The sequence below is a fragment of the Macroventuria anomochaeta genome, assembly GCF_010093625.1.
Source record: "Macroventuria anomochaeta strain CBS 525.71 unplaced genomic scaffold BU25scaffold_20, whole genome shotgun sequence".
In the NCBI taxonomy this organism is placed as follows: Eukaryota; Fungi; Ascomycota; class Dothideomycetes; order Pleosporales; family Didymellaceae; genus Macroventuria; species Macroventuria anomochaeta.
In genome coordinates, this window is record NW_022985381.1 from 542,025 (window position 1) to 558,777 (window position 16,753).

The 16,753-nt window shown below is 49.9% G+C and overlaps 8 protein-coding genes across 8 annotated transcripts; 5 read left to right on the plus strand and 3 right to left on the minus strand.

Annotated features, from left to right (window-relative positions):
- Nucleotides 1-1,473: 1,473 nt before the first annotated feature.
- Nucleotides 1,474-3,258, plus strand: BU25DRAFT_449262 (bacilysin biosynthesis oxidoreductase bacC; the record flags this gene model as incomplete). The annotated part of the gene is made up of 4 exons (XM_033709632.1): nucleotides 1,474-1,573; nucleotides 1,818-1,841; nucleotides 2,367-2,813; nucleotides 2,864-3,258. The coding sequence occupies 4 exons, from the start codon at nucleotides 1,474-1,476 to the stop codon at nucleotides 3,157-3,159; spliced, it is 867 nt and encodes a 288-aa protein (XP_033560913.1). The 3' UTR covers nucleotides 3,160-3,258.
- A 425-nt stretch (nucleotides 3,259-3,683) lies between these two features.
- On the minus strand, nucleotides 3,684-4,913 carry BU25DRAFT_93238 (GroES-like protein). Its single transcript, XM_033712262.1, has 3 exons — nucleotides 4,243-4,913; nucleotides 3,770-4,194; nucleotides 3,684-3,715 (listed from the first exon to the last, which is right to left on the minus strand). The coding sequence occupies exons 1-2, from the start codon at nucleotides 4,645-4,647 to the stop codon at nucleotides 3,793-3,795; spliced, it is 807 nt and encodes a 268-aa protein (XP_033560914.1). The 5' UTR covers nucleotides 4,648-4,913; the 3' UTR covers nucleotides 3,684-3,715; nucleotides 3,770-3,792.
- Nucleotides 4,914-5,029: 116 nt separating this feature from the next.
- BU25DRAFT_394870 (polysaccharide deacetylase family protein) lies at nucleotides 5,030-6,386 on the plus strand (the record flags this gene model as incomplete). The annotated part of the gene is made up of 5 exons (XM_033704761.1): nucleotides 5,030-5,349; nucleotides 5,465-5,676; nucleotides 5,727-6,072; nucleotides 6,130-6,188; nucleotides 6,239-6,386. The coding sequence occupies exons 1-5, from the start codon at nucleotides 5,191-5,193 to the stop codon at nucleotides 6,384-6,386; spliced, it is 924 nt and encodes a 307-aa protein (XP_033560915.1). The 5' UTR covers nucleotides 5,030-5,190.
- A 598-nt stretch (nucleotides 6,387-6,984) lies between these two features.
- BU25DRAFT_440674 (uncharacterized protein) lies at nucleotides 6,985-8,481 on the plus strand (the record flags this gene model as incomplete). The annotated part of the gene is made up of 6 exons (XM_033709190.1): nucleotides 6,985-7,157; nucleotides 7,226-7,312; nucleotides 7,364-7,463; nucleotides 7,570-7,637; nucleotides 7,685-7,841; nucleotides 7,882-8,481. The coding sequence occupies 6 exons, from the start codon at nucleotides 6,985-6,987 to the stop codon at nucleotides 8,479-8,481; spliced, it is 1,185 nt and encodes a 394-aa protein (XP_033560916.1).
- Nucleotides 8,482-9,191: 710 nt separating this feature from the next.
- Nucleotides 9,192-11,274, plus strand: BU25DRAFT_343455 (acetoacetate-CoA ligase; the record flags this gene model as incomplete). Its single annotated transcript, XM_033702956.1, has 4 exons — nucleotides 9,192-9,236; nucleotides 9,287-10,096; nucleotides 10,132-11,043; nucleotides 11,092-11,274. The coding sequence occupies 4 exons, from the start codon at nucleotides 9,192-9,194 to the stop codon at nucleotides 11,272-11,274; spliced, it is 1,950 nt and encodes a 649-aa protein (XP_033560917.1).
- Nucleotides 11,275-12,770: 1,496 nt separating this feature from the next.
- Nucleotides 12,771-13,351, plus strand: BU25DRAFT_93274 (uncharacterized protein). The gene has a single exon (XM_033712263.1). It carries the CDS (start codon nucleotides 12,992-12,994, stop codon nucleotides 13,307-13,309), a length of 318 nt encoding a protein of 105 aa, XP_033560918.1. The 5' UTR covers nucleotides 12,771-12,991; the 3' UTR covers nucleotides 13,310-13,351.
- On the minus strand, nucleotides 13,257-13,846 carry BU25DRAFT_411690 (uncharacterized protein). Its single transcript, XM_033706621.1, has 2 exons — nucleotides 13,786-13,846; nucleotides 13,257-13,625 (listed from the first exon to the last, which is right to left on the minus strand). Exon 2 carries the CDS (start codon nucleotides 13,562-13,564, stop codon nucleotides 13,394-13,396), a length of 171 nt encoding a protein of 56 aa, XP_033560919.1. The 5' UTR covers nucleotides 13,565-13,625; nucleotides 13,786-13,846; the 3' UTR covers nucleotides 13,257-13,393.
- Nucleotides 13,847-15,117: 1,271 nt separating this feature from the next.
- On the minus strand, nucleotides 15,118-16,706 carry BU25DRAFT_411691 (glycosyltransferase family 15 protein). Its single transcript, XM_033706622.1, has 3 exons — nucleotides 16,499-16,706; nucleotides 16,176-16,439; nucleotides 15,118-16,120 (listed from the first exon to the last, which is right to left on the minus strand). Exons 1-3 carry the CDS (start codon nucleotides 16,662-16,664, stop codon nucleotides 15,345-15,347), a joined length of 1,206 nt encoding a protein of 401 aa, XP_033560920.1. The 5' UTR covers nucleotides 16,665-16,706; the 3' UTR covers nucleotides 15,118-15,344.
- Nucleotides 16,707-16,753: the final 47 nt, after the last annotated feature.

Sequence of the window (16,753 nt, forward strand, 5' to 3'; positions counted from 1 at the left end):
GCTCTCTTGTAGTTGGTTTGGGGGTAAACAGAGCCACTTGCCTAAGAAGATGGCGCACTCAAAGCTAGAAATAGCATGCTGAACACTTCAAAAGAAGGCTTGACTCCTGACTACTCTGCCGATTTCAAGTCTTACAGGAATCTCAATGCGTGTATAGAGTATAGCAGAGCTGAGAGAAGGTTGTCGTTGCGCTCGATGTCTGGTAGTTGCGCAAGACCAGCAGCTATGACGTCCAAGAGCGGAGTGCGCGACTAACAGTCTGCAGCTCAGATGTCGATATCTTGGTAGAAAGGGTCATCAAAAAAGACAACTCACGTACAACGTGAATACGTAGTAGTAAGGCGTGGAGAAGGGTGTAGTTGCCGATAGGACTTGGGATACGCTGGACGGTCTCGGTAACTGTTAGGCTCTGAAGCAAAACGGAAAGCGCTTCCTAAAGTGGCATCTGATCTTCTTTGTTTGTCTCGTCGCAGAGCCGGCCATTGTGCAGCACTTATGGCTTGCCATTGTGGTGTGCAGCAAGGTAACCTCAAGTTAGCTCGCTGCTCATAGGAGAGGGCGAACAATGTAAGCAATGCTGTGTACGTTGATATAGCAGAAAGCTACGAGCTTCGTGCGCCGAGCAGGTTCTAGCTGGACCAATTGATCACACATTGCAGACCTGGAGGTAGATCCGGTGTTAATGTCCTTAGGTTCAGGTAGATGGCTTTCTTCCGGTTCGTGAGAGTGTCTCCTGAATTCTTGATGCTGGTGCTGTTGCGGAGTTTGCTGTTCCCCAGCTTGCAACCAGTCAAATCCAAACTCGGGTGACCACTGCGCTGAAAGCCCCACGCCATCAATGAAGTTCACGAAGTCGCGGAAATCCTGAAGGCCTTCTTCATGGTAAGCTTGAGGTTAGTCTCCTGCTCGATTGATTAGCTATAAATGTTATTTGTGATCAGGAATCTCTCGTTGCTTGTCATTCACCTCGGTGGATAAGAGGAATCTGAGCATGATGCAAATTGGGCGCAGGAGTAGGATACTCCATTCGAGGCTCGTGCGGCAGGTGAGATCCATTCTCAAGTTTTGAGTGGTTGTTGCTTGTCACTCCATTGAAGGCAAGTTGTGGTGAGTGCGTTGGGTCTTGCCGTTGCGTGTTGTGAGTGGCCCTGCTCTCTGAGGAAGGTATCGATGTTATCGTGGCAGTCTCGCTGTCATGCTGTGAAATACGCCAACGCCGCGTGAGGAGATCACGACGCGTGAAAGCTGATCCACAATACCACTTGTAGGGCTTATCTCCAGTATCTGAAGAACTGATCAATCAGTCATCACTAGACTGTCAAGATGTAAAGGGCGGCATCATCTGAAGGAACATTTCGCATGTTCGGCGGACCCTCTTGAGTAGCGAGGCTAGATACAAGACCGGATTTATGTGAAGGACTCAGTATTGATTTACAGGCCATTTGCAACCTGATAAAATCTCTGAAGACTACAATGACTCCTGCCTACTGGGTCCGCCGAATAGACAAAATGTTCCTCCAGATGAAATCGTTTGCGAGATTTACAGACCCTCCTGAATTTTGGCACAGTGACTGTGTGTACCACAGTATAGCATGCAGGGCACATACGTGAGTGGTTAATTGTCTTGATGTCCTAAAGTATCCCACGTTCAGCCCTGCGTCCTGTCACCCAGACTGTCACCCATCCTATCAGCCAGTCTGAGCTAGCCACTCGGAAGCTCTTGCCCACCTGTGACGTATGCTTAATGATATTGAGCCAAAATTCAGGGGGTTCGTACATTTTTCAAGGCACCGATAGTGCTGCTTAACTTTGTAAAGTGGAGTCGAACTCCTCTGGCCAACGTACGTGTGCGGAGGTGGTGTGCCAGGTGTTCTGTGCGCTTGAAACTCCGAGAGCAGTGATTGCATACATGAGAGTGTCTGTGCATGTGGTCCTTCGTCGTTGGAGCATGTTGTTTTGGAGTTGGAGCTGAGGTTTGGCAGGGGTCTTAGCTTCGAACTTCAACCTGTACGGCACTTACCCTCGGTTGAATGACCAATCAGCATGGCCATGTAGAGAGCGCTTAATCCAAATCTGCACCCTGAGATAACGGCTCGTCACTGCTCCAGCATGCAAGGGTCTGAGCTAGCGGAAACCACATTGCTATCAAACGTCATACCAATCAAAATAGATGCCGAAGCTTCCTGTGATACCTTCGCAACCGTCGACGGCTGCTTTGGAGTTATTCCGGGCACTTACCTGACCCTGCAACTATGGCATCAATTCTGAGGAAATTACCTGGTGTCGCCATCATCACTGGTGCCGGTGGAATAGGCAGTTTACCCTTAAGTCCTTATACAGAAATCTTCATACTGACAGCCATATAGGCATTGGTGCTGCGGTCGCGAAAGGCTTCGCAAGGTCCGGCTGCACCAGAATCGCTATTACGGACATCAACCCCGACACCCTAAAGCAGACCAAAGATGCCATCATGTCAATCAATTCAACGATAAAAGTCTTGGACCAAGCGGGAGACATAGCAGATGAAAGCTTTGTAGACTCTTTTACCGATGAGGTCACTTCGAAATTCACGAGACTCGATTACGCAATAAACTGCGCCGGAGTTCTTGGAGGCAAGCCAGTAAAAGCAGTCGAGATGACAATGGACACATTCGATCGACTGAACAACATTAACTACAGAGGGTCATGGTTGAGCTCACGAGCTCAACTTCGAAACATGCTGAAGCAAAAGCCGTTATCGGAGCAGCCATGGCAAAGAGGCGCAATCGTCAACATTGCGAGTCAACTAGGCATTGTAGCAAGGCCAGGTGCAGGCATGTTATTCCCTCACACGTTTGCATCCCATACTGACGCGCCATCGTAGCTGCATATTGCGCATCCAAGTCTGCCATTATCAACATGACACGTGCAAATGCTATCGACTACTCAGACAATGGGATCAGAGTGAATTGCATCTGCCCGGGTGTCATTGAGACTCCCATGACAACGACGTCTCCTGAGATGGTTGAAGCACTAAAGCCAGCTATCAACATAGCCCCAATGAAACGGATGGGCACACCAGACGAGGTAGCGAACGCAGTGCTGTTCCTGTGCTCAACACAGGCATCGTTCATTCAAGGACATGCACTAGTGGTAGACGGAGGTTATACAATCAATTGATCGGCGCTTCGAATCGAAGTATGAGTGTTACATCAATGTTGAAGAGAGGTTCACGATCTCAGAATTGCCAACTTCAGGAGAATGGATGGGTCTGTATCGCGTTTTGGTCTACACACCAAGCTCATTCAATACATCTATAACTTGGAGGCACCAGTACATTCTGGGCGTCATCGCCACCCATTTTCTTCCAGTCGTTAGCAGACTCCCATGCGAAGCCCGCGTCGAGAATCTTCTGTTCCTGCCACAGGTCTCCGACCAGCTGCATTCCTACGGGCAGCATGATGTTTGCGTCTTCTTTCGCCGAAGCTATAGTCTACCTAGCAAAGATAGTATTACGTACCTGCATCCATTCGTAGAGTTGTTGTGCGAAGTGGGTCTTCATCTCCAACCGCACCGATCTTGGGAACTCTGGAAAAGACTTCAACTGACTCCAATGGATTCCCGGAACACTAGCCCATCGCGTCAATGAAGCTTTGTAGGCACCACTCATGTTAAGAAGAAAGCCGGCTAAAAGCTGGTATCCTCCAAATCATGGGAGGTAGTCAAGTCATGCCTGCTGTCATTTTGTCAATTGATATGTAGATAACAGACTACAAGTGGTTTTACTTACCTTCTAGGACAGCTAAAATCACTCTAAAGGTCTCCCAGGCTCGACTCAGAGAAGGACTGGTAGCTGCAGCGTCCGAGCTTTTCTGTGATATGAGAGTGCACTTCGGTCGGTGTGTCCGTCCTGCTGAAGTCTATCGTGCTACTTATATGGCTATTCTGCCTTTCATTGACTTGTGCAAATACCTGTCGACAAGGCTCTGCATCGCTGGCCATGGAGTCAACCACGAGATCCGGCTTCAGGTGGTCGACAACATCCAGAGCTAGTTGTCGACTTTCTTCCCGATTATCGATGGCTACGGCGCGGAAACCCACTTCCTTGGCGAATTGTACTATGAGGTGGCCGATACCTCCAACACCTACGATAGCAATCGCTTCGCCACTTTTGACGTCTGGTCTCAACTTTTGTAATGCGCCCAAGGCAGTCGCCTTGACACAGTCAGCATCGAGACTCATGTTGCCAGGTGTTCCACGTACTCCAGCGCACACCAGAGGTGCTCCTTGTTCAAATGAGACCCCTTCAGGCAAATGGATGGTGGTCTCAGGATCGGCTAACATGTAATCAGCGAAGGCACTATCATGCTTGAAGCCAACCATCTGCCTTCTCTCGCAGAATCGAGGATCGATGCGTGTGCGTGACGACCTCTTCATGTGCTGTTGGCACCCTATACATTGCCGACACGCATTTTTGAAGTTCAAAACCCAGACAGGATCGCCAAACTTCCAGCTGCCATGAACTTGAGCGCCAACTTGCAAAATTTTGTCTGCTAGTTCGGGAGATGGAATCATTGGCAGGCTTGCTGGGAATTTGATCTTGCAGGACCTGCAGATCCGAATGACAAAATCCAGCAGCATGCACCTGAACAAGAAGATCATGCTCATCACACGTAGGTATTGGTCTCTCACAGAGCTGATACAGCTTATCGAACTGCATTCAAGGCCAACAATGCCTTCCTTTTACATCGATGACGTCACATTACCTCTAGAATCTGCGCAGCCTTCATGTGTCCGGCCATGATGATCGACAATATGAGTGAGACCATGTGCTCAAAGATTGCGACGACGCCATCTTGGATAAAATGCCTGCTCCTGTTAGCTGCTCATGAGGTGATGTTAGCGTGCAAGGCTGAACTCGGCCGTTCTGTCAGTTGGAGTAGGTTGGGATAGAAAGATAGCGCTAGCGCTACCGGTAGCGCTAATTGTGGAGGTACCACCGAACCCTAGCCCATGATGACACCTCTCCAAGCCTCTGTTGGCTTCAACTGATTTCAAAGACAAACTTCCCCGCAACGGCTGGAGAACATCGTAATAAGAGCGTAACGTGCCGTCCTAGTCATCTGAATTAACATTCACCATAACTCCCGCGTCCCAAAGTACCCCTTGTACCCAAAACATACTTCCTGTGCATCATCTCGGAACATCACAATGGGCAAGAAGCGCGTTCTCATTTCCTACGGTGTGGATGTTGATGCTGTCGCGGGGTGGTTGGGATCATATGGCGGCGAAGATAGTACCAGCGACATCAGTCGAGGAATATTTACCGGTACTGTAGGCACGCAGCGTCTCTTGAAGATGTTCAAGAAGGTATGCAAAATATGTTGGATGTTTCCTAGAAACGACACCTGACTCGAGCCAATACAATATAAAGGTATTTGAGATATCTTGGATGCTTCTTGGATACGAAACCTAACTCGATCAGACGACTTGGTTCATTCCAGGCCACAGTTTGGAGATGTTTCCCAAAGACATGGCAGCAGTGCGCGACGCTGGTCACGAAATCGGTTTGCATGGGTACAGCCATGAGAATGCAGTTGACATGACAATCGAGCAGCAACGAGACGTCCTTGACAAGACATATCGCATGCTGACCGACTTCGTTGGGACACCGCCTAGAGGTAGTGTTGCACCATGGTAAGTAAGCGCGATTGAAAGCCTTCGATATAAAACTCAAGATCGTACAGGTGGGAAACCAGCCGTGAAGGTGCCGAGTTGTTGCTGTCATATGGTATCGAATATGACCACAGCATGAGCCATCACGACTGCCAGGCTTATTACCTGAGGACTGATGACTCCTGGACCAAGATCGGCTACAACAAGCAAGCGAAAGAATGGATGAAGCCTCTGGTCAAGGGCCAAGACACAGGTCTGGTCGAAATACCTGCGAACTGGTACCTGGATGATCTACCACCTCACATGTTCATAAAGGGTTCACCCAACAGCCATGGTTTTGTCAATGCACGAGACACCGAAGACCTGTGGCGTGACCATTTTGACTACTTCTACAGGGAGCACGACGAATTTATCTTCGTAAGGCTTTGAATGCATATCGCGAGCAGCTTTACACCTGCTAAGAACTGTTTATAGCCGATCACTATCCATCCAGATGCTTCTGGCAGACCGCATCTACTATTGACGCACGAAAGGTAAGCATTGATCTGTTCTTTGAAAGATCACAAGCCTAACCATATTGCAGACTGGTCGAGCACTTCATGAAGCACGAAGGCGTGGAATTCGTCACGATGGAGGAGATTGCAGACGAATTCAAGAAGAAGAAAGTACCCCCTGAGGGAGCTCTGATGCCGGCCGAAGCAGGACTAAAGCTGAAGGAAAAGCCCTTGTAGAGTCAAATGAGACACAACTGTCTCTACAGTAAACTTGACATGCCCAGACTTTGTGACAGTAGGCGATGGATGCTCTCGACTTGCCCGAGGTGGTTACTTCGGCATACTTGCCGGGTTCATGCGTAGTAGGTCTAATACCAAATGTTCCAGCCACAGCATAACATGTGCATGAGTGACGATAGTTCTGCGCATATTCACGATGAAGCGTTGTATCGTAACCAAGATACCGAGATGCAAGTCTGATATCGCTGACCGGAAGCCCCTACCAGATCGGCAATTTTCCTTACCACGTTCCTCGCTTCATGGACCGGGGTATCCGTCGGAGCGACTTCAAACTTGACTCCTGCCCGCATTGGAGCAGTGCCCCGCGACTCACAAGGCCGTATCTCGCCACTATCTACTCTAATACAGTGGGTCGGTGGATCTCAACTCACACTCCCCAGATTCCCAGTGCGCGCGTGCTATCAGGGCGTGGGCCGTATCTGCGTTGTACCAATGTAGCGGATATATAGTTCCATCTACGAGACCTCGAGAATTGATCATCATTCACCATTGTCATGTGGCCAATTGTTTCTTCCTCGGCTTGTACATACCCATCATGTCGAACGAGAAGCATGAGGACACTATCGAGCCTGCCCAGAGCAGCACCGACAGCATCAACATAGGCAAAGCAGACCTGGAAGATGGTGAAGTCTCCAGGACAGGAGAGGGTTTCGTCAATTTTCGAACAGTTTCGTGGATTCACACCTCGGTGATCTTCTTGAAGCATGAGTACAGCTGCGCTCCGAAACCCTTCCACAACGTTGATAGAACGGGTGTGCAGTTGTCTTCGCGACCAGCGTCCTCACCATTCCATCGGCCATGTTCACGCTTGGTGCCCTTCCGGATGCCATCAATATGCTTGGCTGGCAGTTCCCAAACACCTAGTGCGCCCTCGTCCAAGGACAATCCAAAGCCAACAACTCTGGCTGCCACAGTATCGCTAATATGGGCCAACTTGTTGGCGGACGAGACGTGAAGGAGATCGCTGGAATTCTCTTCCTGGTCGCTTTTATCAGTGTCGGAGCATCCGGCATGGTTGGGTGTCCACTGCGCCCAACGCTCTGTCAAACCATTCTCTCTGCACGAACTACTTCTCCACCATTGCGGCCCTCATGATTGGCTTGTGTGCGAGTGTTCAGAGGTTGAAAAGCTTACATGGATCACATGGGTTGTATTTGCTTCAGTCTTCATTGCCATGTTCATCGTTGTGTTAGTTCCTCGATTTCAAAACCCTGACTTTCTGCTGACATGACCAGTGTCGGAGTGACCACACTCGGCCGCACAGCTGCGGCGCCTCAGTCCAGAGACTACGAATTCGGATACCACATTATCGCCAGCCCGACATTTGCAGCTGGAATTACCGCAGTTTCCACAATATTTTGCTCTAGTGCTGGAACATCAGCCTTTGTGCCAGTCATGTCCGAGATGAGGAACTCCAAGGAGTACTCAAAAGGCAGTAAGCTGGTGCATGGGCATTGGTACAGCCGCATACCTTTCCTTCAGTCTTGTATTTTACAAATATTGCGGACAGTGGGTCGCATCCCCTTCGCTCGGCAGTACTGTTCCAATGGTCAAGCAGATTGTGTATGGCATAGGACTCGTCGGTCTTTGCGTTAGTGGCGCACTCTACGTCCATGTCAGCGCGGAGTACGTCTTCGTAAGGATACTTCGAAAGTCGAAGCATCTGCAGGCCAACACCGCCATCCACTGGGGGACATGGTTTGGATTTGTAACTGGTATAGGCATCACTAGCTTCTTGATCGCGTCGGGAGTGCCGATCTTCAACTACCTGCTCTCTTTGGCGGGCAGTATTGCGTTCGCTCCTTTGGCGTTGGGTTTGCCTGGCTGGCTGTGGATCTATGATCACGCCGACTACTGGCGCGGTAACCTCTGGAGGAAGACCTTGTATGGGGTGCATATCATACTGATCCTCATCTCGGCGTTCTTGACTATTGGTGGAACGTACGGAGTCATGGTGCAGATCATGGACGCGTACAAAGATGGGTCCATTGACTCGGCTTTCTCCTGTGCGGACAATAGTAACTCGTCCTGAGCGGAATGGCAGACCAGCGTAGACTTAGCGAACAGCAACAACGTACTCGATTCACATGCACATTCTTGCAAAGCTCAATGTTGCGTGTTGACGCTGGGGGTTTACGCGACCACGATGTTATGTGCGAAGGTTTGCCGGCTTGCTCGGCTGAACCTTCCATTTCTTTTCGGCTTCCGGAACGGTTCCGCATGGAAAAGCAACCCCACGGGGCAGCGACTTCTCTAGTTCACCTCACAATCTCGGCGAGTATCGGACCTTGATCGGCGTTTGTATACAATTGAGTTCCTTGAAGAAACCTTGAAGTCTCTCATATTGGACTTGTCCTTGTCAATCTCGGCCTATTTTGTCACGTCTGTATCTTGCCGAGAGCCATATACGAGCGGTATCCCCGCAAAGCTATTGCCGAGTCAACGTTATCAACGAGAGCTTAACAATCTTGAGTTTCAAACACTACCTCTCAATCAATCACGAACGATGTCGTCTGATACTGCGATTCCACGGAAGTTATGGCAACATACAAACCCAAAGTCGACGGCAATGTGGAAGTTCATGCAGTCAGCCAACAATAAGAGAGGACTGAACATGCAGGTAGGTAAACTATATGCCAATCTCAATTGTAAATGTCAGACAAGCTCACACAGACTTGACAGACTTTCCGTGAGTTGTATAATTGGAGTGTGGGCGACAACCGCACCGACTTCTGGGAAGATATGTGGAATGCCAGTGGGTTGATCTACGAAGGTAGCTACAGCAAGGTTCGCTCATTCACATTCTGCAATTTTTCATGGACTGACAAGGATGACAGGTTGTAGACACCTCAATACCCATGGACAGTATACCGCTATGGTTCGAAGGTACACGATTGAACTTTGCCGAGAACATCTTGTACTCTGCTTCACCAACAGACCCCTCAATACGAACCACAGAGCACAAAGAAGACGCCAAAATTGCTCTGACAGAAGTCCGCGAGGGCAACACGGAAGTCCGACATCTATCATGGAGCGAGCTAAGGCGGAAAGTGGCTTTGCTAGCAAATGCTCTTCTTGCAAAAGGTGTCAAGAAAGGCGACAGGGTTGCAGTGGTTGCAAGCACCAGCTCCGACACCTTCATCACGTTCATGGCGATCGTGAGTATAGGAGGTCTCTTCAGTTCCAGCAGTACGGACATGGGAACCAAAGGCGTCCTGGAGCGACTTTTGCAGATCAAGCCAGCGTACATTTTTATCGATGACTGGACCGTCTACAACGGAAAGACCATCGATCTGCGCCCGAAGATCAAAGAGATTGTAGAAGTCATGACAGGAGTGACTGAGTTCAAGGAAGTTGTTACGCAGCCTCGTTTTCCAGGAAAGCCGGCTAGTCTGCAAGGTGTGCCACGCAGCGTCACTCTCATAGACTTCGTCAAGGCTGCCGAGGGAAATGAGGCCTTGACTTTCGAGAGAGTGGCTTTCAGAGACCCATTCCTGATCGTCTACTCCAGCGGCACCACCGGTGTGCCCAAGTGCATTGTCCACTCTACTGGTGGTGTCCTGATCAGCATAATAAAAGAAAGCAAACTGCACCGTGAGATGGGCCCTGACAACGTTGTGTTGCAGTATACCACGGCAAGAACTCGAGTGTAGATTCGAAGACCAGAGCTAACTTTCAACAGACCGGTTGGATCATGTACCTTGTCTCAGTACAATGCTGTCTTTTCGGCAGTCGATCCGTACTGTACGATGGATCGCCCTTCATCCCTTCCGCGCAGAAGTTCCTCTCCGTTCTCGAGGAACAGCGGGTCACCAACTTCGGCACATCGCCTCGCTTCCTACAGGAACTACAGAAATACGATATTGTTCCAAGGAACCTGTTCGATCTGTCGGCTCTGCGCTCCGTATGCACGACCGGCATGGTACTATCGGACTCACAGTTCGAATGGTTCTACGATGTTGGCTTCCCTTCGACAGTCCACCTGGGTAACATTTCCGGTGGCACCGATCTCGCAGGCTGTTTCGGCATCGAGAACCCTCTTGACCCTGTTTTTAGCGGAGGCTGCCAGGGTCCATGTCTGGGCACGAAGCTGGAAGTTTTCGACAGCACTATCGAAGATGGCCCTGGCAAGGCTGTGCCCCACGGTGAGCCCGGTGAACTCGTTGCGACCGCATCGTTCCCGAACCAGCCAGTATTCTTCTGGGGTGACGAGAGCGGAGAGCGGTATCGGGACGCTTACTACACGCGCTTCCCTCATGTTTGGACGCACGGCGACTTCATCCAGATTCATCCTTCGACTGGCCAAGTTTTGTTCTTGGGTCGTGCAGATGGTGTATTGAACCCTAGCGGCGTGCGCTTCGGCTCTGCCGAGATTTACTCAGTCATTGAGACATACTTTCCGGAAGTGGCCGATAGCATCTGCGTGGGTCAGCGCCGACCGCACGATAACGACGAAAGCGTGATGCTCTTCTTGAAGATGAACGAGGGACACGAATACAAGGGAGATTTGGTGAAGCGCATCAAAGACAAGATCGCGAGCGAAAGAAGTCGGAGACATGTGCCCAGATACGTTTTCCAGACTTGGGACATCCCGGTGTGTATCTCTCAAACAGCTTGTGAATAGGATACTGACGCGTCGCAGACTACTGTAAACCTGAAGAAGGTGGAGTTGCCCGTCAAGCACATTGTGTCTGGCAAGATCATCAAGCCCAGTGGTACACTGGCGAATCCTGGAAGCTTGAAGTACTACGAGCAGTTTGCGAAGGATGAGGTTTTGCAGGCAGCAGATGAGAGAGATGCACCACAGCTCAAGAGCAAGCTTTAGAGTACTGCACAATGCATTGCGATTCGCATTGAGTGTCCTTGTTCCCGTGTGTACGTTGTGGAGGACTTGCTGTGGTTACACGGTTTTCGTGCCTTCGTTCGTGATTCGTGTTGGTAGCCTCGGGCAGGCGCATCGCGTTGATTAAGGCCCTCTATTTAACGTCAAGTGCGCGCCTCGAATACACCTGCAGCTGATGCTCGAAGGTAAGGAGGTGGCAACTTGTAGAATGAACTTGCACCATTGCCTTCCTTCAGCTTCGAGCTTGACTCTTTGCGTTGCTGTAGGCCGAATGCAGGTCATAGACCACACAATTCTGTTGATCTGCACTACTCTCAGCCCTGGTTCCAGCCTCATTTGATTCGCAACACAACCTGCACCTGACTCACACAGCATTCTGCGGCATAGTGTTGTGATCTTCCTTGCTCAATTTTGGTTCAGGAGCCCACGGTAACATCGAGCCGTGCTTGGGTACGCGATGTTCTTCTTCCGGCAAGGCCCGTCTACGCCATTATTGGTAGTTCACCTGCCCAATGTCAGGGTGTAATGCGCGAACGATGGCGATGATTTACACGCAGGCGATGCCAGATGTAGGTTGTCCGACTACGTGAAGCTTTTTGAACGCTCTTCGCACCCTTGTTACATCGCGTAGACCGCCCTGTAGCCACCTGAAATCGTCGTGCACGGTTTAGGGAGTCCTCAGAATCTTGGTGAAGAATACATTGTGGAACGTTGCCCATGGTATTGAGCCAAAGTATGGAGTGGAGACCTTCGAAACATGCAGACGCGACCCCGAGGCTTTCGTAATCACGATAGCGGTCGGCAGCAAATGGCAGGCATTTGGGTGTTCACTCATCTGTGAAAATAGTTCTTTGATGCGACTCCGCACTTATTGTGTTGCAGTGAATGCAATAAGTGAAGGTGTAACCGCGCAGGGCAGTAAGTCAGGGGTCACCGCGCGAAGCAGTAAAATCAGTATATTCTGTTGTGTTGTTCTGTCTCTCTCTCGACCCCCAACGGGGTCTGTTTACATGACGTATCTGTCGTTCAGGCAGAAAGTGCCATTGGAACAGACAAGAGCACTGCACCAGCACACGTGGCAGACATGACCGCTTTACTCCATAAACCGTCACATATTGAGCTGTAGGTTTCCGAAATTTGATTGTAGAATAATCGTGCTGAAATCGTCCGTTGGAACTCTGATTGATTGTGAGTAAATTGATTTTTCTGAAGGGAAAAAATCATGTACGAAGGAATACAACGGTTACTTACCAACATCCCCACCTTCTAACACCTTTCAACACCAATACCCCATTACATCTTCAATATGTCCAAGTCCAGTACGTAATCCTGTCACCTTGAGTGCCTCCGGGGCTACGTGTAGTGTACTTCCACCGTGATGCGTGCCTTTTCATGCCGTCGTGTCGCCTTTGGATGTTTGTGCTGATTGCTAACGTGTGCATAGCCGATTCTACCATGGCCATAGGGGCAGAAGCCTACGCCAAGTACGGTGTCGAACTCGCATCATTCCAGAAGGATAGAGAGGTACGTAAATACCTTCTTGTTGTTGCTTACCTTACTGACACTGCATAGCGCGTCAAATACTGGATTGCTGGCTGGAGATCAGCTCTTTCCGGTGGAGACAAAGCAGCGTAGGTTAACAAATTTGCTCTTATAGCAATAGCTGCGTTGTGGTCCTCCTCGCCATTTGAGGAAGAGCATGCTTTGCTTTTCCACAATATTTTGTACCTTGGCAAAATCTCTCCGGAAGAGACTTTGGCCTGGAACGCGTCTTTTTCGCGGTGGGAGGACAAGTACAATCCTTTCTCGATATTGTATCCGGTTCCTGGTGAGCCGGCTACCCTTCCACCCACACCACCAAGTTCCCAACATTCCTCTTCTGGAAAGTATGTTGCTATTCCTATTCCGGATTACTTTCCCTCTCCCCCACCCTCTCCACCACCCAAAAAGCGTGGTCGCAAGCCTGGGACCAAGGATAAGGAGAAGCGTGCCCCTCGCGGATCTCAAAAGCACCTAACGAGGGCCGAGAGAGTATGATCTGGCGAGAGAAATACAAGCTGCGAAGGCAGCAGCAATAGCAACAGGCTCCTCCCGCCTAAGACTAACTGTCTTCGGTGTGGTTTTTCTCTTCCTCCTCTTTTCTCCTCGGTATATCCTCTGGATGCGGATTTCCTTCGTGGTGGCCATCGCCCCTGATCTTCCCCCAGATAATCATAAAGGCCAGGAAGCCAAGAAGGACGGCAATTATTGTTGGTGCAGCGGGATGGCGCATGGTTTTAACTTATTTCTTCCTTCTTTATTTCTTGTCGATATTCTATCCTGAGGATTTGGTGCTATTGGTGACTTAGTATTTGGGATTTCTCTTGAGTTAATTATCTCCTTATGTTAAGGATAAATGGTGTTCAGAGGGAGTTTCGTGCTTTATATCCCTGGACGGCAAATTTGAATTGATTCGCATTTTACCCCACAAATTCGCTTGAGACTGTTACTTACCTATTGTGATAAATATCGAGGCTCTGATTGGGTGATGCAATACTCAAACTTTCTAGTTTCGCGATGGATATTGATGATATTTTTGTGGTGTTGAGGTTCTGTGGGCAAGAACATGAGGTTGCGCACACTCGGCTACTCTTGCCACTCATCTCGCGTACTTTTCCCATGAATCCTTCTTTCGTAGGCAGTACCGTCACCTGAAAGTAATTGTGGCTTCGGGACGAAGCCACAATCCTGATAATTTCCCATCTTCGATGACCTTCCAACCTCGGTACCAATTTTCTATTACCGTCCTGTGCTTTTGTTTCCAATTTCCACCTTCCCATCAATGTTCTAATGCAGACTACCTCCCCTTCAACACCGGAGCCGAGTTCGAGCTCATACTACGGCCCAAGAGCATCTCCTCCCTCCGTCTTTCATGATCTTTTATCCATCTGGTTCTAACGCGAGCCGCTAGGCTAACCGCTGTTTCGATGTGCCTTCTTATGCGCTGTATCAAATCTTAGAATTTCGTATGCTTCCGATTTTGCGTGCAGTCTCACTAAGCTACTCCCTCTGCATACTCGTTCGGGCATCACTCCACCATGTCATCATGATATGCGTGAAGCAACTCTTACCCTGTGGAGGGACCTAGACATGTGTTGAATGCCTCCAGGCTTTCGTCAGGTTACATTATTTGGCTGTTCTGCTACAGCCTTCGATCCAGTATCTGAAGGTCGATGGAGAGCTTTGCATGGGCTTCTGTGAGATCAATACCTCCGAATCTACAAGCAGCGTCTTGCACGGCCATGACATAGACGTCAAACCCCCCTCCAACCCTGCCATGACATCTTCCGTTGCACAAGACCACGAACTGTCAGTGTCCAGGGAACGTTCCCTCAGCCCTATGGATAGTGATCTGTACGATAGCCCAACTAGGCCAAGCTCCTTCACAGCGATCAATTTCCTTCACACATTTGTAGTTCAGATAGACAGAATCATCACACGATGCTTCTCAACTGTTCCCATTGATACGAACAGCCCACTTCATCCTACGAAACCCACCAAGACCCTCCAGCCTTGTCTCTAGACCATGCTAGTGTCATTATCAGATCCCCAAATTTCCAAGACCCGTCACAATGACACTGGGAATGGAGGACTGCAACGTGGTCGACATCATTACCGAGCCATTGGAGACATTCATGCCCTGCTGCGAGAGCCGCATTGTCATGTTGGGGCGTGAGTGACACTTAACACACTACCTGAAAGCATATTAGAACGTCTGGAATCATCTCACATCTTGCGGTCTCCCATATCACGGCAAGCGAGAATCGCTTTGGGTATACTGAGGAGTAAAGCATTGGTCTATTGGTATATATAGACGACAGAGTCGTCGAGTCAGCCTCAGGTCGAACATCGCCAAAGCGCTGATCCATCCTTCCAACGCCTTCCAGTGTATGCTTGTGACTGAGGCTGTGGTATAGTGTAGATGTACATATGTATGCTTGATGCTGAGCCAGCTCAGCTTTAACGCCGCGCAATGTATTGTGAACTGTCGAAGAAACAAACGAGCGCGAGGCTTAGTCCATACCGACGTACTTGAACCACAGTGGTCTACAGTCTTCTCGGTTCAGCCATGTCTCGCCGTCGGTGAAGCGGCCTGTGACGCATCCCTTGCATTTCGGACTGTTGGGGCAGTTGAAAAAGGGAATGTGCTGATAGCCGATATCACGGAACCAGTGGATCTTGCTCTTGTCCTCGAACAGACCGAGCGCGACGCTGTGCACAGGTGCATCGCCCCAGCGCTCGTAGAAGAAGCCCCCAGCACGGTCGAGGTGATCGAAATAGTCTCGGTACTTCTTGCTGCGCCAGAAGCTCAGGTCACCGATCTCGAAGTTTGACCAAAAATGGCATGTCGAATATCCGTTTGCCTTCTTGTTGTTCTCCGGCCTTCTGTTGCCATCCTCCAGCCACTCGCGCGCGTTGTTCGGGTGTACGTAGTCGGGGTGGTCGTCGAGGAACTTCTTCGTCTCAGGCCATAGTGTTGCGACACTCTCGGCGCTATCGTAGATGTTGATGTTGAAGCCGTAGGTCTTGTTGTGGTCCTGCATCCATGCAAAGACATCGTAGTCGACGTCGCAGAAGAAGTGGACGTTCGGTTCGACCCGCCAGTAGTATTGCACGTCTTTCAGAGCTGGGTGCTCACTGAACATGCCGCTGTTCCATCTGCACATCTGGTGATATGACTTCTTCTCCATGTATTGTACTTTCTGCGATTTCAGCAGGGAGACGGATTCTTGGTAGAGGTCTTCATTGATCCATGATGGGACGTCCCAGTGTTCGGCGGGAACAAGCTCTGGGGAGCAAACGTCAGCGGTGGCTACAGGGTGTCTACTTGCGCCCATACGTACCATATCGAACCTCTGCCTTCGTAGCTGCCCGTGTCCTCTTCTTAAAGTCCTCAGTGAACGGCTTGTCGTTGAAAAAGGTCCATGGGTAGTTGAACTTGTGGTTCCATGTCCTCTCAAGATCATGCATACTCTGAAGCAGGTCATCGATTTCCTCATTGCGTACCAGGCTCAGGAGTGTAGCGTTAATGCGTGCGCTGTTCGGGTTGTTCGGTGCGTAGTTGTTTCCATCGACTCGTCGCAATGGCTCTGGAGGCTCTCCAGATGCTGTATGTTCTGATGAGCTACCGCATCATACAATCGGAGCGTATCTCGTGAAGACTTACGATCTAATTGTGGGTCGTGGTCCCATTGACCATCTTTCGACAGCGGAACTTTAGTCGGTACCTGGAGCTCACCTGCAGACGGTGCGTTCAAGATCTTGACAAACAAGAAGACGAAGACGCATATCGTGGCACCCGCCAGGATGCGCATGCTCTTCGGCAGCGCCATGGTGTATCAAAGGTGCGACGAGACGAGGATGCAAACATTGTCCCATCTTGCAGAGATGACATGCGACTCGTCGATAAGTTTCACCTGGG